The 27,152-nt window shown below is 53.1% G+C and overlaps 1 protein-coding gene across 1 annotated transcript in view; it reads left to right on the top strand.

Moving 5' to 3' along the window:
- LOC144731169 (A disintegrin and metalloproteinase with thrombospondin motifs 9-like) overlaps positions 1-27,152 on the top strand; it is a 44,517-nt gene that overhangs the window by 5,111 nt on the left and 12,254 nt on the right. The window contains exons 4-19 of the mRNA XM_078612134.1: positions 2,389-2,429; positions 2,688-2,793; positions 4,062-4,208; positions 5,592-5,733; positions 8,548-8,652; positions 9,709-9,854; positions 10,290-10,471; positions 11,140-11,276; positions 11,773-11,890; positions 14,533-14,628; positions 15,437-15,603; positions 15,790-15,919; positions 16,271-16,397; positions 20,139-20,349; positions 22,470-22,634; positions 26,823-26,987. Coding sequence (XP_078468260.1) covers positions 2,389-2,429; positions 2,688-2,793; positions 4,062-4,208; positions 5,592-5,733; positions 8,548-8,652; positions 9,709-9,854; positions 10,290-10,471; positions 11,140-11,276; positions 11,773-11,890; positions 14,533-14,628; positions 15,437-15,603; positions 15,790-15,919; positions 16,271-16,397; positions 20,139-20,349; positions 22,470-22,634; positions 26,823-26,987 — 2,185 coding nt within the window. The remainder of the gene's footprint in view (positions 1-2,388; positions 2,430-2,687; positions 2,794-4,061; positions 4,209-5,591; positions 5,734-8,547; positions 8,653-9,708; positions 9,855-10,289; positions 10,472-11,139; positions 11,277-11,772; positions 11,891-14,532; positions 14,629-15,436; positions 15,604-15,789; positions 15,920-16,270; positions 16,398-20,138; positions 20,350-22,469; positions 22,635-26,822; positions 26,988-27,152) is intronic.

The following is a 27,152-nucleotide window of genomic DNA, read 5'->3' as shown; positions in this document are numbered from 1 at the left end:
CCCTCCCCCTCTCCAAGACCAGAGGAAAATCATCATAATCTTAAAAAAATCAAACGGATGATTTGGTGGTGGTGACGATGAAGGAGCTGCGTTGGCACGTGCGGCGCGCGCGCACAGATAGCGAACAGAACAAACTGGGCGCTTCCGTGAGTGACACCACGTGCCGTGCATGCCATTAAAATAAAAAAAAGTACAGAGTAGGCAACGTTTTGGGCCATGACCCTTCTTCACAGCGCAGAGAGGGAGAGAGAGGCCAGAAGCAGTACAGTAAATTGTATAATTTATAATTGTGTAAAAATAATTTTGAAGGCTAGAGTAAAAAAATTGGTTTAAGATATGTTTGGCTTTACTGATTAATGTCTAGTTTTCCTGAAATTTCCCAATGTTTATTATTTGATCACAATTATTATTTCAGAACACAACCTTCAAGGTGTCCAATGCGAGGGACGACGCCGATGACTCATAGCTGGAGCGCCGCTGTTCCATTCGGCATCTTCTGTGCACCCCCCTCCCCGTGAAAGACTCTTGATCGCAGTGTTCACGCGTGGCTGTCATCCCCACGTCTACGAGCGGTCTCCTGCCTCCGTCAGCCGGCTTTCTGTTTCTCCGCTCTTTCCTCGTCGGGTGCGGGGGGTTTATGCGCGCGAGCTGCCAGGCTCTGCGGCGTCCCTCTGTTTCAGCCGTCGAACGAAACGCGAGCACCGCATCATCGTGTGGCGCTCTCGGACGCCGCTTCTGCGGCTGTGTGGAGCGCATCTTCCTTCCGATATTAGGAAGTCGCTTGATATTTATGCACTTTTAGATCATCTCACATTGAAAGCTCATTTATTTAAGAACTAATTTATTGTGTTTAGTTTGTTGTCCTTCTCCCACACCTCCGATGAGCATGGTTATCTACGTACGGTGCGAAAGAAGTTAAACATAAGCATATACGTACCCATCCATTGATCTTAACTATACACTCGGCTTGGTTATGCTTTATTTACCCATTGGATACTTTAGTGGTAATCATAACAGTTATGTTGCGGGCCTCTGTCCAGTCTCTGATTGATGGAGGCCCTCCAACTATGTGTCGGCCGTAGCATTTATGTTGATGCTGTTTGGTGTGCCCCGTGAGAGGTGGGTGGACCGTGGGACCGGTTCAGATATCACTCCTCACCGGTGTTGGCTGCGACCCAGGACTCGAACTCGGACTGCCGGTTCACGACGCCAGTTTCCCTGCCGCGCCACGGCATCGCTTTTTGTCGTTTACCCGGATCGCCAACGCGGGCCGACCCCTCCGCCCTTGCTCGCCGAGTCGACGTGCCACTGTCGTCGCGCGACATTGCGGCCGGGCGTTGGGCGCCACCGCCGGCGGCTCGCGTCAGAATCCCAGGCAGGGCCGGGTCCTGCCCTTGCTCTCCCGCAGGCGTCTGTCCGCCCGGTGCCTGCAAACCGGAGACGAGAGCCAGAGCCAGAGCCTGATCTCTTTAAAGGCCACGTGCTCACAGGCCCCAACCCCCTGCTGCTCGTGATGTCAGGTCATGTCACGCAAACGTTGCCAACTCTTTTATCGTCGAGGCTGTTATCAGGAGCGTGGGATCTTAGACGTTTATGAGCCCTGTGTGCCATTCTTCTGGAAGGCTCCTTCTTAGGCCTGGCCACTTATAAAAAAAATACTGGCTGACATAACGAGGTCCAGAGGGCATTGGAATATGTACGAGGTATTAGATTATAAAGATTTGTGATGTTTTATTTTTTTGACGACCTGAAAGTACATACGGACCCTGCTGTTTTTGTTGTCTACAATGTTGTCATCTGGCGCAGATGCTTGGCCTTGTGTAGTTTTGTTCAGGGCACCATTTAATAATTCAAGTATGAAGTCATCTGAAATTCCCTCTACTTCATCCGAATTATGGTTTGATTCTCGAGGAGTACGATCACATTTTTTTTATCCCCACAAAGTTTTTTGGCTCCAATTTCAAAAGTCTTCATCTGATGTGGATTCACACGGTACCTAAATCCAACTGCACCTTCAAGTCGCTGTGCACAAACATTGGACGTGTTCATGTTGCGGAGAGAGGCGGTCACTTCCAGGCAGAGGAGAGAGGCCTTGAGCCTGGACTCGAACACAGACCGGGAGTCTACAGCATGGATAATAATAATAAAAAAATACTTACATTCTATGTCACGCCATTCATGCGAATAGCATCTCATAATGCTGTACATGAATTATATATGAGGACCATTTCCCATATACAGCCACTACCCAAGCAAATGAAAATCCTCAGAAAAAAATGTGACCTCGCGAGAGGGACACCTTTTTGTCTTGGAAACGGGGATGATGCTGACCCTGTGCTTGATTCCCGTGCGCCTGTGCCTGTTGTGAATCTTTGTTTTATTCCGCAGTGAGAATATTTGCAGAGCGAGGAACAAATGTGACACCTTGGGTGAGGCCTGCTTTTTTTTTTGGTCGTCATTGGCCATAGGCATGTCAACACTTCCCCAATCATTCACAAAGGACAGAATTATCGGCTACAGTGCCTGTACATGGGGGGGGGGGGTGTGGTGGGTTAACTTATGGGAGAGTAAAGGGATTGCTGAGAGGGATCTCATACCATTAACAAAGGTGTGCTCTAAAGTATTCCGTCATATCCTGGTGAAATGAAGGGACCCTGGCTGAGCGTGTCTCTGTGTGTGCCCCCCAGGTCTGGCCGAGCTGGGCACGATGTGTGACCCGTACCGCAGCTGCTCCATCAGCGAGGACAACGGGCTGAGCACCGCCTTCACCGTGGCGCACGAGATTGGCCACGTGTGAGTCGCGAGCGCCTGTGACGACGACGACGACGCGACTTCTCCCCGTGCGGCGATCTCCGTGTGGTGCTCGGCGTGCGGTGTGCCGCTCGGGGTTCCACAGCTTCGGAGCGAGACTGCGGCGGTGGCGTAATTGCTGGCACGCTGGCCGCACCGCCGATATGCGGGCAGCATTACAGAACAACCCTGAAGCTTCCGCAGAGGCTATTGAATGGATTTATCGAATCTAATTTAATATTTATAGACAAAGGTCCCCCGTATAACCGGAACAGACTCTTGGGGCAAGTGCTGTTAGTGAGCACCTATGAAGGCCGGCACAGCACACGAGGGGGTGGGTGGCCAGCACCACGCCCGACCGCATTTGTTTCCCCAGTGGCGATGTTTACACACCGCACCAGGTACTCATTTATGGCCGAGTCGACCTGGGGGGACGGGGGGGGGCCAGGACCGGTTCAAATAATTGTTACCGATGTTGGCCATGAGCAGGAATCTAACTCGGGTCGCCGGGTTCGTAGTACAGCGCGCTAACCACAGCGCCACCGCCTTTGCACGTACAACGGTGCAAATCTCACCTTGCCATATAAAAGATGGAGTCTGGGCTTGCAATCGATTTCCCGGCGTGGCATTTCAAATAATGGGAAATTTCTGAACCCCCCCCCACCTCCTCTGCCTCACGGTGGGAATCTTGAAAGCTCGGCAGGACTTGGAGCCTGAACGAGTGGCCACCGGAGTGTGCGATGACGACACTAAGTGTGATCCCCCCATACGTGTTCTCTGGGTACGACAGCTTCCACCCACCCTGAAGAAGCCGCGAGGCTTCGATCCGTCAAACCCATGTCCCCTGAAGGTGTCACCGTTGACCGTGCCTCTCGCTGTGCGTGTCTCCCAGGTGTAACACACGCACAGTAGCCGCATCTTATATTAGTTGTGACTAATATAAGATGTGTGTGTGTGGAGCGGTGGTGGAGCGGTTAGCGCGCTGCACTACGAACCCGGCGACCCGAGTCCGATTCCCGGTGACGGCCAAGACCAGCGACGATTATTTGAACTGGTCCTGGGCCTCCCTTAGGTCGACTTTGCCTCAAATGAGTACCTGGTACGGTGTGTAAAAACAGCACCACGAGGGAGACAAAGGCGACCAGGCGTGGTGCTGGACACCCACTACCTCGTGTGCCGCCATGCCGGCCTTCATAGGCACTGCCCGTCAACAGCACTAGCCCGACAGTCTGTTGAAGGCTACACGGGGGCATCTTGTTTTTGTCTCCCAGGTTTAACATGCCCCACGATGACAACAACAAGTGCCGTGAGGCGGGCGTGAAGGGCCAGTTCCACGTGATGGCGCCGACTCTCAACTACAACACGAGCCCGTGGACGTGGTCTCGGTGCAGCCGCAAGTACATCACCGAGTTTCTTGAGTAAGGTGCCCTTCAGACAGAGGTGGCGGCGGCGGCGTGCTCCAGAGGCAATTAGAGACTGCCCTCGATGACTCGTCGTCGTCGTCATCCGTCATGACCATTCCACTGCTTGCATGAAGGCCGCTTAAAGCTGCCACCCGAACCAACTGCCTCTCGCGATCCTACGACGCGTCAATCCATCCAGTAACCGGCACGCGAGATGGGTTTAATCGCTCCGTGCCTCCCCTCCCGTCAAGACGTTTGGGACGCGCTCCGTCTCTGGGTTGCCACCCCCGTCGCTTCTCTCACCCCCCCCCCCGCCATCATCCATCGTCCTCTTGTCGCGAGCGTGCCCTGCCATCCCCCTGCCCATGATCATTATTATTATTAAGCTGTGCGCGTTCGCTATTTGACGTTGTTCCTCTTTGGATCGATCAAGCAATTTAATTATTTTGCGTGGCAATGTCCGCCCTCAATAAGAGTGGGCATCGCTGCGGCGCTGAAATGGAATGGGGGGAGGAGGGGGTGCATCGAGTGGCATGAAACAGAAACCCGTCACGACCTCGGCGGCGAACACCGACTGAGCAAAGTGAAAGGAGCGCGCAAAATAAAGCGCAGCCGTGCTCTACGAATAGCACAAGAAAGATTACGTGGAAAATCTTAATAATAGTAAAATACATGAAAAATAATAGAGACGGGTTTTTATTTCAAATTCAAAGTGTCCTGTCTCTCGGTATGAATCCGAGGGTGCATCTCTCCCCACGCTTTCTTCGCTCGACTTTACACCGGCGCTCTGCGCGTAGTTGTTGCGCGGGTGGCCACAATTATTTAGCGTCATTTGGTGCGAGCGCCACATTTCTGTGGCGCGGAGACCATCGTCTGGAGGCGCCGCTGCGTTTCCCAACACGAGCATCGATTTGGCGTTATCACGGCGCGCGTAGATTCGCCAATCTGTGAGTACGTTTTTTATAATTTGGGGTGCCGCGGTCGGGTTGGAGGGAAGAAGGTGGGGGCGACGGCGTACGGACACAATTTACTCGCGTCATCCGAGCAATAGATCAATTATCAATCGCGTTGGTCACAAAAGGCCCCCCCTGGGTGTTGAGATTCAACATTGAATTCCCTGCACAGAGTGGTGATCGATACATTTTCATGGACCCTGGGAACGGATGATGTGGAGGGGGGGGGGGTCTGAGTCACAAACCCCCAACCGGGATTCGAACTCTGAACCCACCACCCCCCCCCCCCATTGCACTCGACGGTGCTGCTGAGTGGCGTAGCGTTGGTGATGTCATTGTTGTTGATTGACCGACGTTATTGTTGTTGATCGTGCGTCGTCGTTGTTGTCGTCCGCCACCGCCGCTGCCGCTGCTGCTGCGTGCCGTCGCGTCCCGCCGCCCGCAGCACGGGCTACGGGGAGTGCCTCCTGGACGAGCCCGTGTCTCAGCCGTACGAGCTGCCCAAGCAGATGCCCGGCCACCTCTTCAACGCCAACAAGCAGTGCGAGCTCATGTTTGGCCCGGGCTCCCAGGTCTGCCCCTATATGGTGGGTACGCTGCCTCACCCACCAATTTTTAAATCTATTTGTCTTTATTTATTTATATATTTTTAGATTTTGCCAGGTAAGGCCACGCTGAGCTGCATAGCTCTTTTTTTAAGCCGTGATTTGACGATCACAAATGATGGCTCAACGAAGTGGCTTATCGTGTGGAAATGTATAGCAGTAGCCAAATATTCTTAACGAATGTTGATTGTAATAAATGTGGAGGACCCAGACAAAATCCACACGACCATGGGGAGAACATGCAAACTCCAAAAATACAGTTTAACACGTAGACTTTCGTGACCAATATTAGAGGTTTTTTGGGTTAGATGGCGTAAATATAAATGTGTCGTTAAACCCGCCAATTCGTTACGAGTTTCAGCACACCGGTGTGTTGGAGAGTAAACCCACAACATTTACAATTCGAGTACCATGACGTTTCACCAGTAATTACGAGCATCATCAGGCGACAGCCAGAGTTGTGGAGAAATCCTCCTGCTTCGTTCTATAAATATACAAGCATCGCGGGTCGGGATCGAGCCCACATCTGCTGCCTACCAGGCGAGGTAGTTAAGAACTCGTCACCGTAGCGCCTTTCAATCCGGGGGGGGGGGGGGGGTTAGTGGGAGGAGTGTTGATGATTCGCCGAAACTCGATGACAGCAGCACCCCCGGTTTATGTCGGCGGCAGGAGGGGATGCAGTTCCTGAAAGGTGCGACGACGAATATCGAAGCGACGTGAATCAAAGAGATTTACGGGGTAGTGTTATTTAGTTGGTGGTGGTGGAGGCGAAGGACCAGAGGCGACGGATAACGAAAAGGATCAACGACGCCATAGAGCGACGTGAGAGAGCGTGCGCGTGTGTGTGGGAGGGGGTTGAGGTGACGCAACTCGGGTGGCGGTGTGAATCGTAAAAGTGACGACTTGTTCGCGAAACGACGTTTAAAGGGGTGGGGAGAGGCGTAAATTGTGGCGTTGCAGCACTCTGCAGCGAGTCAACGTCACGATTCAATTCGTTGAAATCGATTTTCTTTTGAAACCGTTGCGTTGAACGTCGCCGCCACCTCGTGGCCGCGAGGGTGTCACGTGAACGCTCGTCATATACCACGTGTGTGCACGAACGAAACACATGTTTGTACACGTGCACACACACACAATTCCCCCCACAAATAATGGAACGGTAAAGTTTAGCGAGATACGGTGTAGTACTTCTATGACGCACACCGTGCAGTGAGATGGTGGGGTGGACAAATAACTAAGGGTATGCAGCCGTGTCACTGTATCATTCCGCGTGCTGTATCGCTGTACCGCTCACAGTCTAGCAGCTTTAGAAAGTAGATATTTGTCGACTGCTCAGAAACCTCGTTATAATGGCGAGTGTTCCGCGTTATAACGCGCACGATGTGTGAAAAGTGCTCCCTGATGGAAGGAACCACGTTACATCAACACCGCGCGTTAAGCGACGACTTGCCATGCAAGGAACGTTTCATTTAACACTTTTTTTTGGGTCGGATTGCTTAAGTCAAATGTGCGTCTTACACCCTCCTTAACGCTTGTGTCAAACCGTTGATGTATACCAATGAATAGCCACATTTTCTAAAGCTGGACAATTACCGGATAACTGACATCACATTTGTGTTATTCAGATGGTTTAATAATTTGGCTGCCTAATTACTGAGAACTCCAGGGACTCATCTACTAACGAAGGTTTAACTTACAAACTTTCAGAGTTACGAATAAACCTGTCCGTATGTCCAGTTGCCTGCTCAGACCGAGAGTCTAAAGTTCAACCACCGCGCAATAGATGGCGGTGGTGGCATCTACATCTGCAGAACATGAAGAACCAATGGCATCTACATCTGTAGAACATGAAGAACCAGTGGCATCTACATCTGCAGAACATGAAGAACCAGTGTCATCTACAGAACGTGAAAAACCAGTGGCATCTACATCTGTAAAACATGAAGAACCAGTGGCATCTGCATCTGCAGAACATGAAGAACCAGTGGCATCTGCATCTGCAGAGCATGAAGAACCAGTGGCATCTCCATCTGCAGAACATGAAGAACTAGTGGCATCTCGATCTGCAGAACGTGAAGAACCATCGGCATCTACATCTACAGGAGATTATACAACTTTTAAAGACATTCCCCGTAATTAGTGTACATGCCATACAACGCGTTTGCAATCGACAGGAGTAAAGTAAGTCGAACAAATCGACGTACGAACAGACCTGGAACATAACGAAGTAGAGGAGTCCGTGTATAGTGGTTTGCTATATGGTCCATAGGTTGGGTTGGGATGACCACAATCGCACTGTGGCTTGTCTTTTAATTCTCAATTAACATTTTCCGTACATACATAGTATTTCTCCACAACTCATGCTGTCCACCTGATGATGCTGGTTGTTGTAATTACTGGCGAAACGTCACGGTACTCGAATTGTAAATGTGTGGGGTGGTTTTCTCTCGAACACGCAACCGGTGTGCGCTGGACTAGTAACGAATCAGCACGTATTAGTTTACGTGAAGCAACCTAACCAATGGGCTGTGTTGGGCGGTGGCGGGTTTAACGACACACATTTATATTCACATGATCTAACCCAGCAAGCAAAAAAAAACCTCTCGTGGATAATTCTCGTAGCTGGCCCATCGTTGACCTGTGGACGACGCATTTGACCGCGAGCGACCGCTGACGGTCGTGCCTGTTCCCCTCCCGGCGGGGACGCGTTGTTGTGCCTGCCCCCCCCCCCCCTTTTTGGCTTCGGTGCGATGGGCGTTGCACCGGCCGGGCACTGGCGACCTGGGGGGAGAGCAGAAGCAGTGCAAGCGTCTGTGGTGCACGAGCGCCGAGGGCATCCACAAGGGCTGCCGCACGCAGCACATGCCGCTGGCCGACGGCACGGAGTGCGGCTTCTTTATGGTAAGCGGCGTCTTCCTAGTAAAAGCCGCCGCTTTGTCTGGGAGGCTCAACCGTGGGGCACGGGGTGGGCTGGGGAAGCCCCCCCCCTCCCCCGACGCCCCTTTCACTTTTGCACCCATTGTTTCGACTGCCTCGACGGGAGATGGGATTGGACTGCCGCTGTCTGGATTGCGAGTCCGGCGTGCTAACCATTGCGATGTGGAAAGCGTCCCAACAAACTCATAAGTAATAATAATTTACAGTCATTTGTCAGTCCCACCACTGGGTCTGTGGAGAACAATCTCATTATTACCCAGAATCCTCCACGACGGCATATGATGCGTTTTAATGTCGTTCTCATTTGTACGTGAAGATGAAACCAGAACAACTCTTGTGTACACATCACATTGTGTGGGTTATTAATTACTTTCCTTTTTAATGCCCCAAGGTCTTGTCCCCCCTCCCCTGCCTCCTACCTCTCCTCTCTCATCTCGCTCGACTCTCCGGCCACGTGGCCTCTGTTCCAGTAGCAGTGAAGGGCTCCACCTTCTGGGGAGGAGGTCGCTCCTTCTCCGCTGTCTGCTCCTGTGTCTGAAAGGCTCTTCCCCGTTGAACTTTGTACGGTTGAGACTCCACTGCTGGCCTAGTTCAATGTCGAGACTTGCTTTCACCTGCATAGCGCTCGTTATATTTTCCCCTTCCCCCTGTGAAGCGTTTTGACGCCGCACAGACGGACGGACATCTGTGAACACCGACTGGACATCTGTGAAAAAGAGCTTCATAGCTCATTGAATTCCTCCAGCCTAAACAAAGATTGTGTCTGGAGATTTAGTCGCCGTTATGCATGAATGTACATGAATGTGAATTGCGTTTCCTCTTCGGTGAGGATGTCGTTGAAAAAGAACCTCTAACATTTTATTTTTGAGCGTCCGGCCGTCTGACGCTGGTGCTTGGCACCGCTCGCGCGTGTCTGCTGGTGTGTGTCCGCTGGTGTGTGTCCGCTGGTGTGTGTCCGCTGGTGTGTGTCCTCTGGTGTGTCCGCGCGTGTGTGTGGCCGCTCGCGTGTATGACCGACAGCACTGCGTGCAGGGCATGTGCGTTGCGCGGGAGGCGCCGGCACGCGTCGTGGACGGCAGCTGGGGCTCCTGGGGGCCCTTCACGCCCTGCTCGCGATCTTGCGGTGGCGGCGTCCGCTCCTCGGAACGCGACTGCGGCAAGCCGGAGTAGGTGCCCCCCGCCGCCGCCGCCGTGCCCCCCCCCCACCGCCCCCCCACCGCCCGCTCTCTCCGCTCCGTGGAGACGTCGTGCTTGCCACTTGGTTGTGTGCGGTGTGGTGCTCCGAGTGGCGTGGTATTTTTTGGGGTTGTGCGCAAGCGGAGCGAAACTTTGGACGCCGTGCTGAACAGCGGCGGTGGCGGCGGTGCGACCGTAAAATTCGCCGGTGAGCCACGCCGCGCCGGTGAGCCACGCCGCGCCGGGTCGCCGCGCTCAGCGGTGTCACTCGCGCGTTAGCAACGTCACACGGAGCGAACGTCAGCTGGAGGATTGGACCAATGCCTTGCAGGGTGGCTGGTGTGTAGAGTGTGTGGGGTGGAGATGAGTAGAGTGGATAATGATGGTGGTGATGATGATGATGACGTGGCTTCCGTGTCACTCAGGCCTCGCAACGGAGGCAACTACTGCGTGGGGCGGAGGATGCGCTTCCGCTCGTGCAGCACCGAGCCGTGCCCCAAAGGCCGCCGCGACTTCCGCGACGATCAGTGCTCCGAGTTCGACGGGCGCCACTTCAACATCAACGGCCTCTCCCCCACCGTGCGCTGGGTGTCCAAGTACAGCGGGAGTACGTTGGGCTGGCTTGCGAGAAGAACTCGCGTTCGCGATTCGCCCGTTCGCGTGGCCGACATCTCGGGAGCGATTATTATTATTTTTTACTACACAGGCAGGGAGCGATGGAGGGGAAGGAGAGGAGATAGAAGACGTTAAGGGCGTTCGAAATGGGATTGAGGAGGAATAGAAGAGGGGGGAAGAAGAGGGAAGCAGGTTTGAGTTGCCCTGGGGGGATGGAGTTGCAGAGAGCGGGGAGCGCAACAGCTCGTTTAACATTAAGATGTAAAATAAATGAAAGTTATATGCACCCCGCGATTCCTAAAGTGAGGGACAAATCCAACCCCTTCCCTGCCCCCCCCTAAATATAGAAGTCAAACTCTGCCTATGATAATAGGGTTTTCCCCCCTTTTTCTGGCAACAAAACTGAAACATTTTTTACAAGGATTCATGTCTACATTAACCACAATACTTGCAGTCAAATGCAAACAAAAAAAACACACTATGATAATATATGCATTGTCCTTGAAACAGATTGGTCCACACCAAGGGACGGCTTTCTTTTGAGCCTCGACCCAATTGGTGCTCGACCAGAGAACGCCAAAAGGCGTACTAAGATCTGCCTATGATATTGTCACGGCCAGCGTGCATCACTGTGTTTGTGCGCGGTGCATTGGGGGACAGTTCTGCTGAAGGACCGCTGCAAGCTGTTTTGCCGCGTGACGGGCACCACCGCGTACTACCAGCTGAGGGACCGCGTGATGGACGGAACGCCCTGCGGACCAGACACCAACGACATCTGTGTGCAGGGCCTGTGCCGGGTGAGCACGCGGGAGTGTTTCGCTCGCACGCGCCAGTCACGACGATCTCAACTTGTAACAGCGCCGCACGGCGGTGTAGCGATCGGCGCACTGGACCCATGCCTGTCAACCCCTCATCAGTGAGTTTACACCTCGTAGGCTTTCGCGACCAATATCATCCATAATGCAGGTTTTTTAGGTTCGAGAGCTCTTCGGTTGAATTGCATTTTCGGTTGCGGCAGTTGAAGCAGCGGAGCGAGTTTCTCAAATCCACCACCACCTCCAGCAGTGTTGATGGACACCGCCTCAGTTCGTCGATTGGCAGGTCACGTGCGGTGTGGCCTCCGTTGAAGAGTGTGGATGCTCCACACATGTGGCCACCGTTGAAGAGGAGGCCAAAAGAATATCCCCCGGGCGGGGGGACTCTCTTGTGGGAGGCCACTTCCGACAGCAACGGCGTGGCTAGGCAATTGCAGGGCTGCCCCTTTTTACCGTGACCTTTTCCGTTCACCGCCAGAAAGCTGGCTGTGACCACGTGCTCAACTCGAAGGCGAGGAAAGACAGGTGCGGTGTGTGCGGAGGGGACAACTCATCCTGCCACACGGTGTCGGGCACCTTCAACAGCGTCCAGTACGGTGAGCCTGCTGCCCCCCTTCCCTTTCGTGTTCTCTCTCCGCCGCGAGTGTCGGCGCCACCCGATGTGCTTATTTTAGGTTGAGAATAAAAGCTAGGGTGTGGCGAGCGGTCGGGGCACTGCGCTGTGAGCCTGGTGACCTCAGGTTTGATTCCCCCAGCGATGGCTAACAGTGATATCCCATCTCCTCCTTGGTCTCCAGCGCCCCCTTCAACACACTGACCAGCACGGTGAGGTCTGGTAAAAGAACCCGCATGACCAATGGTATCATACAGCACTAAGAAGCGCTGTACGTTATGATGATGGTTAAATATAGGGCAGGCCAATCTTATTCATGGCGACATTTTAATTATTTTTCCAAACACTGGATTGGAGACATGAAGGCATAAAAATTCACGAAGAAGTTATTAACCATCTCAGATTGGCTAATTGACACAGTTGTTACACCAGACGAGTGACCCGCACTACAGTTTCACGCCTCCCATTAGCACGGTTGGCTACGTACGGTTGCGAAACAAGTTCAACGTACATAACGTACAGGGTACGATCCAATAACTCCGAAAAGAGGGTTCCAATTTGGGCTCCAGATAAATATTGGCCCAACTCGTGTGCGGCGTGTTCATCGGACGAAAGGAAGGAAAGAAGAAAATGCATTTGAGCGACGCAGCTAAATGATTGTTTGGCGCACTTTTGATGCGTCCCGAGGCCCCGAGTTGAACACGGAGCCGGTGCCCCGCGGTTTGTGGTGACCGCCTTACCGGTAGAACCACACATCGGAGGTCGAGGGTCGCGCGCTCGTGGTTTGCGGGACGTGATTAATTATTTTTGTTGCAGTGTCTCGAGGGCAACCCCCCCACGCCTCCTCCCCACAAGTCCTGTGATTTGCCGCCCAGGCCATTTGGTTGCGGGGCCAACCTCGTGGCCAAAAAAGCAGTGACAATGCTGGTAAACCGCAAACTTTGTTCTTTCTGCCAGATGGGCTCTGCCTAACATTTTACTTGTTTGGCGTCACGACCTGAGTACCCTCGCCCCGTTACGCAATGTAGAATTCTGCGCCGTGGAATCGAGTGTTGTTGTCATCCCTTCCTGTTTTTCACGTGAACCTCGAATCTTTTTGTTGTTGTTGCTTTACAAGCGGTGACACATCTGGAAACCGGTCGAGTTTGGCGGGAAAGCCTTCCTTGGTTGTGGGAGATATCCAGCATGCTGCAATTAATACAAAAAGTTAACAACTGCATTGTAAACATTCGGTTGTTCCGGGTCGAAATAATTTTTACTCTAAAATAAAATGTATATATATATTATTATTATGATTTTTATTTAATAACCTTTCACCATACCCTGAGTTCTGGCTTACTTCTGTATGGCTTCCAGATGTTTTGTTGTCCTTTCATGATAAATGGATGTGTAAAGCGCCACGTATGTACGAATGTATGTTGAATTTCGTTCGCACTGTACGTAACCAACCGTGCTAATCAGAGGTGCGGGGGAAGGGGCACAACAAACTAAACGCAAAAAGCAAAAATGCGACTCTGCAAGTCGTGGCCTATTTGAATTCACAGCGCACAAGAATCTAACAAGTGTGTTGACATTGGCACACTTTTTTGCATTACAGTAGGTAATAATGACACAGGTTAACGGTTTTTCGGTTAACGTTTCGACTCCCATACGGTCCCATAGTTTCGACTAAAGTAAAAATGTTGACTATCGGTATGTTTACATTGTGCACGTGGTGGCGCCAATTTCTGCCAATCCGAGCGCTCGTAAGTGGGGCTGAGCCATGTCCTCAGCCAATCAGTGACGCCCATTTATGAGCCGTTAATACCTCGACTGGCTTTGATTCATTTTAATGTTTTATGTTTCGGCAGTGGATTTTTACTTATTTGTGAACTTAGAAGTGAATTCAATTCGACAGTTTTATTCGTTTCACAGTTTTCGTAGAACCGATAAAAAAGTTAAACGAGGGACTACTGTGTATGTAAAATAAACAAACAAAAAGTAAAGCCTAATTTTGACTTAAAGCTTTCGTGACTGCAGGAATTCATATTATTGGATCTTTCGGTAAAGTCACATAGATAGGTTCATAACAAAAGGTTCAAAGAAAATAACAAAAAAATAACTTGAGTCAAGACCCAATAATATGAAGCGTGACGTTTTCAAAATATTTTTCTACCACTTAGAAAATGTACTCTTTTCACAGGAACACATTGTATATAAGATAGCGTAGTGTTGAAGATTATTCTGGTATAGTGTGTAGCATACATGTGCTGTCCCCCATTATGCTATTACTACATCAACATTGTAACATAATAATACTAATCTACAGGAACCTTTACACACACACTCCCTGTCGATCAAGACAGTTGTTAGACTATACTTCACCACAATGGTCAACGATGGTTTGGGACAAGGAGGCCCAGGACCAGCTGAGACGTCACTCCGCTGCCCTGTATGCTGTAATAGCATGCTTATATGTACGTACTTTGAACGTCTTTCGTACCGGACGTCACCAACCGTGCTAACCGGAGGTGCGTGGGAAGGACAACTAACTAGACACAAAAATCACTTCTAAAACAAATGACTTTTCAATCTGGGTGTGTGTCTGTTGCATGCCTTTTGCCCCTTCTGCCTGCCGCGCACTAGGGTACAACGAGGTGGTGAGGATACCCGCAGGCAGCATGAACATCGAAGTGCGACAGCACAGCTACTCGGGAAAAGCCGACGACGACAATTACCTGGGTAGGGACGGGCGTTGCTCTGACCTGAACCAAGCCCGCGAAGCGTTGTATGGAAGCTGGGGAACGCGTAGCCCCGTCGAGGTGGCGTTGCCAGTTCACCGATTCACTCCGGCCACTCGCTCGGCGGCAGTCGGCTATCTCCTAGTCACTCTTCTACAGCTACTTGCCGTGGTTTTTCTTTACCTCTGAACTTCACTTTTCATTGAGTCATTGATTCCTCCAGGACTTGGGCTACCAATATGGACTGTTTCGTCTCAGCCACATTGTTTCACCACCACACTGCAGGTCACAACAACACACTCACCCACTCACCACGCTGCAGGTCACAACACACTCACCCACTCACCACACTGCAGGTTACAACAACACACTCACCCACTCACCACTCTGCAGGTCACAACACTTCTTCTCTTGGTCTCTCTTCCGTTGCACTGCTCCACTTTGGAATTCCTTCCCATCATCTCTTATCCCAAGCTCGATTGTTTTTACTTGAATATTACAGTTTTTTTTTCTTTCTGGGCAGCGATGTTGCAGTTGGTCTACAATGAGCAGGTCGCATGGGGTGGGGTAAAGTGTGGGTACCCTCCCCCACCTCTTCCATGATGTTTGGCCGGCCGAGTGAAAAGTAGGCCACATTCACTACAGCTCCCTCTGGCGGAGGCCCTTGCGCGCCAGCAGTTGTTGTGAGCAAGACATTGCAGGGCTGTACCTTTGCCTTGGGGGAACACGCTTTTTTTTTAAGTGGAATTTGTAGATTAAGTTTCACACGTGACTGTGTGCGCCCCCCCCCCCCCGTCCCCGTGAGACAGCCGTGCGGAGTGGACAGGGAGGCTACCTGCTCAATGGCAACTTCGTGGTGAGCGTGTTCAAGCGCGAGGTCAGGGTGCGCGACGCCACCATCGACTACACCGGCTCCGACACCGCAGTGGAGCGCCTCAACTGCTCCCAGCGTATCGATGAGGAGGTCGTGATCATGGTGAGTGAGCGGCACACGCGTTTGCATTAGCCGCCCTACAAAAATGTTTTTGTCTAACAATGAAATAAAAAAAATAAGAAAATGTCGGCCTTGCCAAGCAGTGAAGCGAGAGAAAATTGGACCCGCAGCTCTGGGCGGATTGACAGCCCCGCCGCTGCGTGGGCCGCGCGCACCTCCGTGTCACAGGTGCTGTCCGTGGGCAACCTGCACAGCCCCGATATCCGCTACAGCTTCAGCATCCCCACGGAGGAGAAGGCCCAACGCTACGCGTGGGACACAGACGGGGCCTGGCAGGAGTGCAGCCGCACCTGCCGGGGTACGTGTGTGTGTGTGTGTACGTGTGTGTACGTGTGTGTGTGTGTACGTGTCTGTGTGTGTGTACGTGTGTGTGTGTGTGTGTACTTGTGTGTGTATAGTGTGGGGAGCGTATAATTTAATTTCCTGATGCCGCGTTGACGGTGGTCAGTGGCCTGTCTTGGGCAATGGCCCGTCTCTATAGCACGTACGAGAGCAGTGAAAAAGGACCATTATCTGAAAGCTCACCTATTACATATTTGTTTTGTGGTGTCAAATGTTTGGCGTGTTTGAAATCGATTTCAAATTGTGGATCGCCACCGGCGAGCCGGCGACGTGGGGTAACGAGGCGGCGCGTGCCCCTCGCGTGCAGGGGAGCAGCACGGGAAGGTGGTGTGCGTGCGGGAGAGCGACCGCCTCGTGGTCTCGGAGCAGCGCTGCCATCACCTACGGCGGCCGGAGCCACTCAGCCAGGGCTGCAACACCGAGTGTGAGCTCCGGTAACTCCATCCATCGCACCCCCCCCCCCATCGCACTCCCACCTCCATCGCAATTCCCTCATCACACTCCCACCCCCATCGCACTCCCCCCATGGCGTACCTTCGGGATACATTCCCGATTTCTCAGTCTGAACATTGGGCCCGAGACGCTAGGGATGAGAATTGGATGCACATTATTTTTACTAGATTAGGAATATTTTTTTATCGAGACAATTTAACATTTACAGATCGTTTAAATTGCGTGCTAATGGGGGTATAGCCCCATGCTCACAACGGTGACCTCACCCGATGGCATGCCACACTTTTTTGCGGTAAAAGTGCCGAAGTGATGGCATGTTGTTGGGGACATAACCTCTAGAGGGGGCCTCTAGAGCTGCCTTTATTGGAGGCCTCTTTGCCAGCAGCGGCATGACTAGGAAATTGCAGGGCTGCACCTTTCTTGCTGGTCTTTACCAACATGATTATTACCGGCTGGTGTAATAAAAACACCATGCCACGGGGCGTCTGTTTCACAGTGGGGCGTCAAAGACGCCCATGACGTCATTCGCGAGTGTCGACCATTGTGTGCCTCGTCAGGGCTCACATTTGTCGAATTCTAAAATGCCACCGCCGATTACTCGATTGGGATTCTAATAATAATTGAAATGTACAATTGAGCATTCCATCCTCGGATCCCAGTGCGCAAATGCGTGAAAAGCAGTGAAACAAAAACAGAACCAGGGGGCAAGCGACCAAACTGGAGAGGGAAGGCCACTTTAAAGAGATCGATTTTCAAAGCAGACTTAAATATATCTACCGACTCCGGTTGCCTGATTTCAAGTGGCAAGGCGTTCCATAGCTCAGGTGCCACGCTAACAAAAGCCCGATCGCCAAAAGAGCGCAACCTACAACAGAGCAATCGTCGCCCCCTTACCGGCAGCAGGCTAACCCGGTCACTTGAGTCCCCCTTCCCCCAATTGTTTCAACATTTTCGCTCCGCCTTTCCACTGATCCACTTTGCGTTCGTCTGCCTCCATTCCCTCTCGCTCTCCCGCGCGTGTTTAACGCAACACGGCGACTGTCGCCTTCTCCGTAGGTGGAGACGAATTAAAGATTTGGTTCTTATATAGTCGGCGAGCAAACTGTCCTCGCATCACCATAGCCGCATCCGCTGTGATAATTTAAATAACCCGCCGAGGATAAATTTAACGCGTGGGGTTATTCCCCTGTGCGTAATTCGGTCCCGAGACCCCACCCAGCGCGCCATCGTGTTCACCATCAACCGTTTGCTGTGAGAAAGACCTTCTCCGCACCTTCTCCTGCTCGCAGCCAGATTTAATTACTTCACTGAAACAACGATGACGACAAAAAAGCCAGCGCCTTCGGATGTTTGCAGCACGCCTCCGTGAGATGCGTGGGCACGTGGCTTGGCAACGCCTGTCAGAGGTGTTGAGCGTCGTTTTTTGTTCTCGTGCTTCCATATGAAACAGTCGGCGCGTTCGCGGGAAAGTGACGCATCGGGATTTAGTCCACCTTGACCTGTCCGCAGCGACCCACCGCGAATCTGATGTACGTCTGTACACAGTACGTATGCATCACTGCTGATTGTGGAGTCAGGATTTGGTTCGGGCAGTACCGAAGTTGAAACGCTGTTGAAGCGGCGTGGTGCGCGGTGCGGTGTGTGGAGCGGAAAAATGCCACAAGAGTGTCACGTGCTGGCCCCACCATCCCAAGTGTACAATAATAACACTTGCTTACTCCTCTTCGCTCCCTGTGGAGCATAAGGCCGCAACAAGCCTATGGCCATGCCGGACGGTCTTTAGCAGCTTTCTCTGCTTCACCCCAAGACAGGCCCCTCATGGTCTTTAGTTGGTCTGGAACGGTACGTCGCCAGGTGGACTTCGGCTTGCTCCGTGGCCTCTTCCCTTGTGGTGTCCACCAAAGGCGGCTTTCGCTACGGACTCGGGCTCCATTCTCAGCACGTGTCCCAGCCACCTGAGTCTTCTCTCCGTTATGTCCCCCCGCGTTATGCAGCTTTAATCGGTCTTGATGTACAGGTCCCGGTTCGAAAGCTTGTTTGGCCAGAAGATGCGACAGGTTTTCTTCAGGCGGTTGTTGTGGAAGGTTGATAGGGAGTTCAAAAATAAGAATAGGTTTTACCCTTTCTGGCAATAAAACAGGTGTTAAGATATTCAAGCACCAAATAGCAACCGTTTGCAAGGAATCAAATCTGCATTCACCACACGTACTTGTGGTGAACATGCAAACCAACATGCTTTGATAATTTCTGCATTGTCTTGGAAACTGATTGGCCTACACCAGTGACAGCCTTCTTTATGACCTAGTTTCACCAGTGTCAGACCAAAGAACGCCAAAAAATGGGACCAATAGGTGTTCGCGAACAGTGCTCGACCTGACGTTGTATTCAGACCACAGGGGTTCCTTTGCGGATGTGTTCGTGAAATTGATGTATTGCGATTTATTGGAGATAATTTGCGAGTGGTTACATTTAGGCAATCGGAATGAACGAGGTTGCGAACACGAGGTCAAGGAAAACGAGAAGCGACGCAGTGGAGACCGTGAAATTGATCGTCAATATCGGTGGCCATGATCAATCGACAGCTGGATGAAAGCCTCCCAATTTTAGTTAAAAAAATCATCCTGAAATAGCATCGTTGCTGAATTGTGATCAGTAATCAAATCACGTGCCAGTGAAGTGGGCAGGAGAGGGAAATATTCATGCTCTGTGTGTGTGTCTATTTGATCTGTGCCGGGGGGTTTATCTCGTTTCGCTGTGTTAGAGGTTCACTCCAGAACACACGCTGGTGAGTGGCCGCACCTCGCAAGGCATCGTGGGTTGGGGTTTATACGGCATTCCCGCTTAGAGAGGCACCCTGTAACGCACACTGATGTGAAGAAGCCATCTGTGCTGGCAGCTGCCTGGTGATGCTGGACCATGGCCACCAGCAAAACGTCCGTCCCATGTCGTCAAACTCGCGTGCGGATCACTCTCCCGCAAAAACACCCGGTGGTGCTGCTGAAGCCGTAATATGCTGACACGTTCGGTCGTCACGTGACAACTTTATTCATTGGCCGTGTCGGGTGGAGGAGGGTGTACGACACGACATTTTACTTACAAGGCGACCCGTGCGGTCGACCTCTTGGCCCCACTTAGGGCCTTCCTCTTCTCCTCTGGCCACGGGTGCCGCCCTTCTCTCTGCGAAGGGCGGCATCCCAGATGTAAACTACCGTGCCTGGTATGCAGGTCAGGGGTTCGATCCCGACCCTGACGCCTGTATATTTGGATTTTGCGTATCTCTCTCCCCGTGACCGTGTGGAATTTTCCCCCAGGTACTCCGGTTTTTCCCTCCACATTTAGAAGCATGCGTTTAGACTATTTAGATTAATTTGGTGCTATAAATGTGCAAATGATGGGCCACTTGGTTTAGCTTTCGTTTGTGGCCAGGTCACTGAATACATCAGTGTACATCAGTGGGCTTTGTCTGGTAGGATGGGGATGGTTTAGTTTTATTTGTATTTGTTTGGGTGATTTGTTTACCTTTCTTGTACTTTGCACTGCAATCGTGTTTGTTGTACTATTTGTTGTTGTAACGTTCTTACCTGCCCCTACTGGACATCTGTGAAAAAGAGCTTAATAGCTTATCGGATTCCTCCAGTATAAATAATGATTCTGAATTCAACTATTTCAACGCCGTTGCGTGACTCCACGTGCCGTGCGGCCCCCCCCCCCCCCCGCCACAGCTGGCACGTGGCAGGCCGCAGCGAGTGCTCGGCCCAGTGCGGGCCGGGCCAGCGCTCGCTGGAGGTGCGCTGTGTGCGCTACGGCCCCGCCAAGGCCCGCTCCGACGTGGTGGACGACCGGCACTGCGCCGAGCTGCCCAAGCCGGCCGCGCGCGAGCCCTGCCACGGGGACTGCCACCTCACCAGCTGGCAGTACACGTCCTGGTCGCAGGTGAGCTCCTCGCCCCCCCCCCCCCCTCTGGGCAACGGCGTTCGTCGACGGTTGGATTTGATGTTGCTCCTCGTTAGCCCCTCGTTAGCTCCTCGTTAGCTCCTCGTGAGCTCCCCGTTAGCCCCTCGTGAGCCCCTCATTAGCTCCTCGTTAGCTCTTCGTTAGCTCCTCATTAGCTTCTCGTTAGCTCCTCGTTAGCTCTTCGTTTAATTCCTCCCCCCCCCCCCCCCGCCCTTTTGCCACCGCCGTGGGACACTGGGTAGTGCACCGGGCTTGTGATTCGGAGGTTGCCAGTTCGGATCAATTCCAGTTGAAACGAGGGCACAAGTTTCTTAAAGCCCCCCCCACCCTCTACCCTGCCCCACTGCCTCGGTTCGCCGCAGTACGTCGATCGGAGGGTCGCGTGTGGCGGGTGTGAAGTGTGGGTGACTCCGACCTCTTCCAAGATATCGGGTGAATGTGGAAGAGTCGGTAAAAGGTGGTACCCTCTCTCTCTCTCTCGGGCTCTCCACCAACAGAGGCGCCTTCGGCAGCCGTGGCGTGACGAGGCTGTTGCAGGGCCTTGCGCCCGTTACCTTTGTATCGGGTCCGTAGATCTCTATTTCTTTGTACGTTGTGGATGGAGAGATTGACGAGCCCCCGCCCCCCCATCCTAATCCCGACCCTTGCCTCCCATCAGCAAATTGGCACTCGGTTAAATCTGCTCGCTTTGAAGTTGTAACTTTCAGTCCAAGGTTACGCACGGGGGTTGGGTTGGACTAGGAGCGGGGGTAGCTGCATAATGGATAAACCTCGGCACACGCAGATAGCCAACGCACACATTATGCAAGGCTACCTTTGAAATTCATGCACAACCTAATTTAGATGCTGGAGAAAGCTCGGCACATAACACTGAGATGTGATGAGCCGAGAGGATTTGAGTTTGAGAAACAACTCCGATATTGTTTAAAAAATGAGAGTAAACATCATTACAATCCTTCACTTAGAGCCGTGTGTCTTTTATATATTATATACATTTTTATATTTCACCCCCTCCCCCCCCCCCCCCAATTATCTTCTCTTTGTGCCACGTGAGCCTAGGAGACGTGCGTTTGAAACCGGCGGCGTTCGAGGCGCGCGCCTCCCGCGTTAGCGAACGGCCTCGGGGATTTGCGGCTTGGTTGGCAGACTTTTGAAGTCAATAAATAAACACATCTCCCCTCTTCATCCACACCTCGGGCCCTGCAGCTTGCCGCGCGCCCAGTGCTGGGGGTGCCGATCTCGTGGCGATCAAACGAACGAGCGCTCGCAGACCCCGGCGTCCCGGATTTAATTACCGCTCACTACCCCAAACCCATTGGCGGTGGTTTTCTGAACCAGTGCTGGGCCTCCCCTAGGTCGACTCAGGGGGGGATCTTTGTCTTTTATGTTGTGTCTGTATGTTTTCCCTGCTGTGTGCTGTTGTGTTTATGCTGTGTACAGGGACTCCTCTACTTACAAACAAGTTAGGTTCCATAGGTCTGTACGTAAGTCGATTGGTCCGTAAGTCCAACTTTACTCCTCGATTACAAACATGTTGTACGGCACATACACTAAACACGGGGAATGGCTTTAAAAGTTGTTTCATCTCCTGTAGATGCCACTGTTCTTAATGTTCTGCAGATGTAGATGCCACTGGTTCTTCATGTTCTGCAGATGTAGATGCCACTGGTTCTTCATGTTCTGCAGATGTAGATGCTACTGGTTCTTCATGTTCTGCAGATGTAGATGCCACTGGTTCTTCACGTTCTGCAGATGTAGATGCCACTGGTTCTTCATGTTCTGCAGATGTAGATGCTACTGGTTCTTCATGTTCTGCAGATGTAGATGCCACTGGTTCTTCATGTTCTGCAGATGTAGATGCCACTGGTCCTTCATGTTCTGCAGATGTAGATGCATTTCCAGCATTTATGCCCAGGCAGAAATGAACTTACGACTCTTGGTCCGGAACAGGCAACTGGACATACAAACAGGTTTGTTCGTATCTCTGAAAGTTCGTAAGTCGAATGTTCATAAGTAGAGGACATATGTTGTCTCTGCTGCCCGGCAGGCTCTGTGCACTCAGTGCCCCGTGCGTGCTGCTTTTGCCGTCCCCAACGCAGTGCTCGCAGAGCTGTGCGGGGGGCGCTCGCACGCGCGACGCTGCGTGCGTCAACAACCTCGGGCGGCGCGTCTCCAACCAGGAGTGCGACGCCAACCAGAGGGTCACGTCCCAGAGCTGCAACGAGCGCCCGTGTCCCCAGTGGGTGGCCAGCGAGTGGACCGAGGTGGGCACCCACGCAGCGGCCTCCGCGCCGCCCGCCCGCCCGCCCGCCCGCTCCCAGATTTCGCCAGGCCCAGCCCCCCCGTGGCTGGGTCCGGGTGCCGGGGGATCTGTGTGTGTCGTATGCGTGTGTGTGCGTGTGTGTGTGCAGGTGTCCGGCAAAACAACCTCCTACCTCCTCGCGGTGCCGGACGGGCAACACTGTCGTGGGCAGTGCTGTGGGGGGAGGGCCAATGCCCATTGGCCTCTCCCCTCATGGCGTCTGTGACCACCACAGTGGCTAAACGGGGGCTCTGGACGGGTGCGAGGGGCTGGTAACCCCTCCACCTTCAATTAACCACCACTAAACTACGATTTAAACATAAACCTGTAATTAATAAGCTTGTGCCGGAGGCCCCGGGGGGTCAGGCTTTTATGACGTCTCCTGGCCAAACCCCATTTGGCGGAGCCAGGAGATTGAATTTTAACCCTCGGGGCTCCTCCAGTAAAAACGAAAAACCATTGCGGATGGCCACGTGGAATGTTCGAACGCTCACTGCGGAGGAGAGGCTGCCACTCCTCTGTCGGGAGCTGGACCGGTACCGCCTGGATCTCTGTGGCATTCAGGAGGTCCGGTGGACCGGTTCTGGCTCCTGCCACCATGAGGGGTGGACAGTCCTCTACTCGGGGCAGGAGACTGCCAAACAACAGGGTGTGGCTCTTCTTCTGAACAAAAGAATGAAGGGGGCGTGGGAGCGTGGCGGTGAGGTGTGGGAAGCTGTAAGCCCCAGGATACTTTGGGCTCGCCTTCCCATCAACCAGAGGCGAGGAGTGGTGGTCGTGGTTACTTACGCCCCCACCGAAGACGAACATCCGTGGAGGGATGCAGGCAAAGCCGATGAGTCAGACGCTTTCTATGACCTACTGTCACAGGTGCTGGCTAAAGTGGCCACTCGGGACAGAGTCATCTTGTTGGGTGACTTCAATGCCCGAGTTGGTCATGATGCTGGCACCTGGTCTGGAGTGATTGGAAGGCATGGGCCAGATCAGCTCAATAACAACGGTAGGAGGCTGCTAGATTTCTGTGCAGCCCATGGGCTTGTAATTACCAACACGCTCTTCCGGCATCGGCGCATCCACACAACATCATGGATGCATGCCGGGTCCAAGCAAGAACATCTGCTGGACTACGTAGTGACGGACCAGCGGATGCGAGCCCATGTCCTTGACACCAGGACCTACCGTGGAGCTGATCTGCCCTCTGACCATCGACTAGTCATCTGTAAGATGCGCCTGCCATTCTTCCACTCCGGTGGTGGGTGTACACCCAGGATCCCATTCCAACCAAAAGTGGCCTGGTCTAAGTTAGCTGATGAAAGTTGCAAGCGAGAATTTCATCATCGCTTGCAGCTGGGGTTGGCATCGTCCCCCACTCCACCTGATGTCGAGGGTAAATGGGCGAGGTTTAAGACTGTGACTCATGCAGCTGCAATGGCTGCTTTGGGTACGCGGTCCAGACCTCCCCGGGAACCCTGGCTGACGGAGGAGGTGTTCAGGTTAATTGAGAAAAAGCGACAGGCCCACTCTCATCGCCTACAGCATCCCACGTCAGAGAATGAGGAGGTTTACCGCAGCCTTCGCTCGGAGGTTCGGAGAGCCGTAAGGCGCTGTAAGGATGGGTGGTGGTCGCGGGTTGCTGAGGAGATGGAGTCTGCCTCAGTGGCCCGCGATCACAAATCACTATTTAACTCCATCAAAAAAGTAACCTGCAGCGCCACACCTATTACCATCATTAGAGGAAAAAACGGTGATCCAATCTCCGACCCCCAGGAACAGGTTTGCAGATTTGCTGAGCATTTCTGTGAGGTCCTGGGGGAGGGAAAATCTCTCAGCCAGGAAAACATCATGGCACAAAGTGGGGATAACCCTGCTGAGGCTGCGGTGCCTCAAATATTGGAAGAGGTCACCCCCTGTGAGTGGCTGGCTGAGGTACCGGCTGTTGAGGAAGTACTGAGGGCGATCCGGAGTCTGAGACCAGGGAAGGCACCGGGCAGAGATGATCTCCCAGGCGAAATGCTGAGGGAGGGTGGCGTTTGTGCACAGACTGCCCTATATGACATCATAACAACAGTCTGGACCACTGGACGGGTTCCGCAGGACTGGAAGGATGCCCTGGTGGTCCCCCTCTTTAAGAAGGGGGACCGCACAGACTGTAACAACTACAGGGGCATCTCACTCCTCAGTGTGCCGGGTAAGGTCCTGGCAAGGATTATTCAACATCGCCTTGCTAGGCATGCTGAGGAGAGGCTTGCGGAGCCCCAATGTGGTTTCAGGAAAGGGCGGTCCTGCACAGATGCCATATTTTCTGTCCGTCTGCTACAGCAGAGGTGTAGGGAATTCCAAAAAGACCTACATCTCTGCTTTATTGACCTGGTCAAGGCCTATGATACCATCAGTAGGACTGGGCTCTGGGTTGTTCTTCGTGCTTTCGGAGTCCCTGACCCTCTGCTCACGATCATTAAGGACCTTCATGATGGTGAGCGGGCCCGGGTAAAACTACGTGGCCGGGAGTCGGAGCCTTTCCCTGTACACCTTGGGGTGCGACAGGGATGTCCTCTGGCTCCCACATTATTTAACATCTATTTCGACTGCGTAGTTCGTGAAGCCTTCAATAGCTGTACCGGGGGAATTACCATTTGGTACAGATATAATGGGAGGCTGATCGACGCCCGGGTGCGATCAAGGGATGGCTCCCTATTGGTCAACCACGTTATGTATGCCGATGATTTGGTAATAGCTGCTCATTCAGAAGAGGAGTTGGAGACGCTGCTGCTGAGGCTGGAGTGTGCCACTAAGAGGTGGGGCCTTACCATCAGCCCCACCAAAACTAAGCACCTGCCTGGGTATTTTGTACCATCGGGCACTCCGCCCCCACAACTCCCAATCGGTGATGGGGCAGTTGTGGAGAGAGTAGAGAGTTTCCCATACCTGGGCAGTGTGCTCATGACCAGCTCCAGTTTATCAGCAGAGGTCTCACTCCGAATCAGTCGAGCGGCAATATCTTTTCATCGGTTGCGTAACGCTGTGTGGAAGCTACCTGGTCTGTCGCTCCGCACGAAGCTTCAGGTCTTCTCGGCCACGGTCATTCCCTCCCTTCTCTACGCTTGCGAAACGTGGACCCCCCTAGTGGAGCATCTTCGCCGGTTGGAAACATTTAGGCTGGCCTGCCTACGATCCATCCTGGGTTTGACCAGGCTGGATTGTGTGAGGAGCTCACAAGTCCTTGAAAGATCTGGGCAAAGTCCCATCAGTGAGCTCCTCCGGCAGGCAAGGCTGCGTTGGCTGGGTCATGTAGCCCGCATGCCCAGCCACCGCATGCCTAAACAGCTTTTGTTCGGCCGGATCGAGGGGGCTAAACGGGCGCGGCACGGGCTAGAGAAGAGATGGAGTGATGTGGTACAGGAGGACGTGGAGCTGAGTGGACTTGCCGATGACTGGTACCAGCGGTGTCAAGATCGGCCTCAGTGGAGGAGGCTCGTGAAGGACGCTACTGGGCAGTTGGAGGCAGTCGCCCTCCAACAACAACGGAGGGCGGAGGAGCGACGCTCACAACAACGAGCGGAGCGCCGGGTGGCTAAAGCACAGCAAGTTGGCACAGTAGGGGGCACAGGTGGTGCATCAGCCAGTCATCTCGGTCATCTCGGTCAGTCGACCCGTGGCACCTGGGTCTGCCCCGTGACCTCCTGCCAGCGGGCGTTCGACACTTCACGTGGCCTCAAGGTGCACATGGCCTGGCACAAGCGTCGTGGTGACGTCACCGCCACTTAGTGGCGAATGGCGGTTGTTGTTGTGCAGGTGTGTGTGTGGGGAGCGGTAATATAATGTTTAGAGCGCTGCGCTACGAACCTGGCGACCCGAGTTCGATTCCCACTCATGGCCAACACCAGTGACGATTATCTGAACCAGTCCTGGGCCTTCTTTAGTTCGACTCAGCCTCAAATGAGTACCTGTTGCGGTGTGCAGTAAACATCTCCACTGGGGAGACAAAGGCGGCCGGGCGTGGTGCTGGCCACCCACCCCCTCGTGCGCCGTGCCGGCCTTCATAGGTACTCGCTAACAGCACTTGCTTCAACAGTCTGTTAAGGCTACACGGAAGATCTTTGTGCGTGTGTGTATGCGCGTGTGTGCTTGCGCACGATCGACCGGCACTCAGTGCACGGCGACGTGCGGCAAGGGCGTGCGGCACCGGCGCGTGCACTGCCTGCGGGGCGAGGAGACGCTGGAGGAGACGTTCTGCGACGCCGGCGCCCGCCCGGAGGCCATGGGCACGTGCGAGCTGCCCGAGTGCGCCTCGTGGCAGGCGGGGCCCTGGGGTCCGGTGAGTCGCGGTGACGTGGGGTCGCCGCGGGCGACGCTGGGTAGCCGCGGTGACGTGGAGTAGCCGCGGGTGACACAGGATAGTGGCGGTCGTGCGGAGTAGCGGTGGCGGTATTCAAAATAATGAAGGATTTTTGGGTTAGATCGCATAAGTATGAATGTGTTG

The sequence above is a fragment of the Lampetra planeri genome, chromosome 38 (assembly GCF_965212315.1).
Source record: "Lampetra planeri chromosome 38, kcLamPlan1.2.h2, whole genome shotgun sequence".
NCBI classification, from domain to species: Eukaryota; Metazoa; Chordata; class Hyperoartia; order Petromyzontiformes; family Petromyzontidae; genus Lampetra; species Lampetra planeri.
Note: the sequence above shows the minus strand (reverse complement) of the source record. Positions and strands in the feature narration are given on the sequence as shown.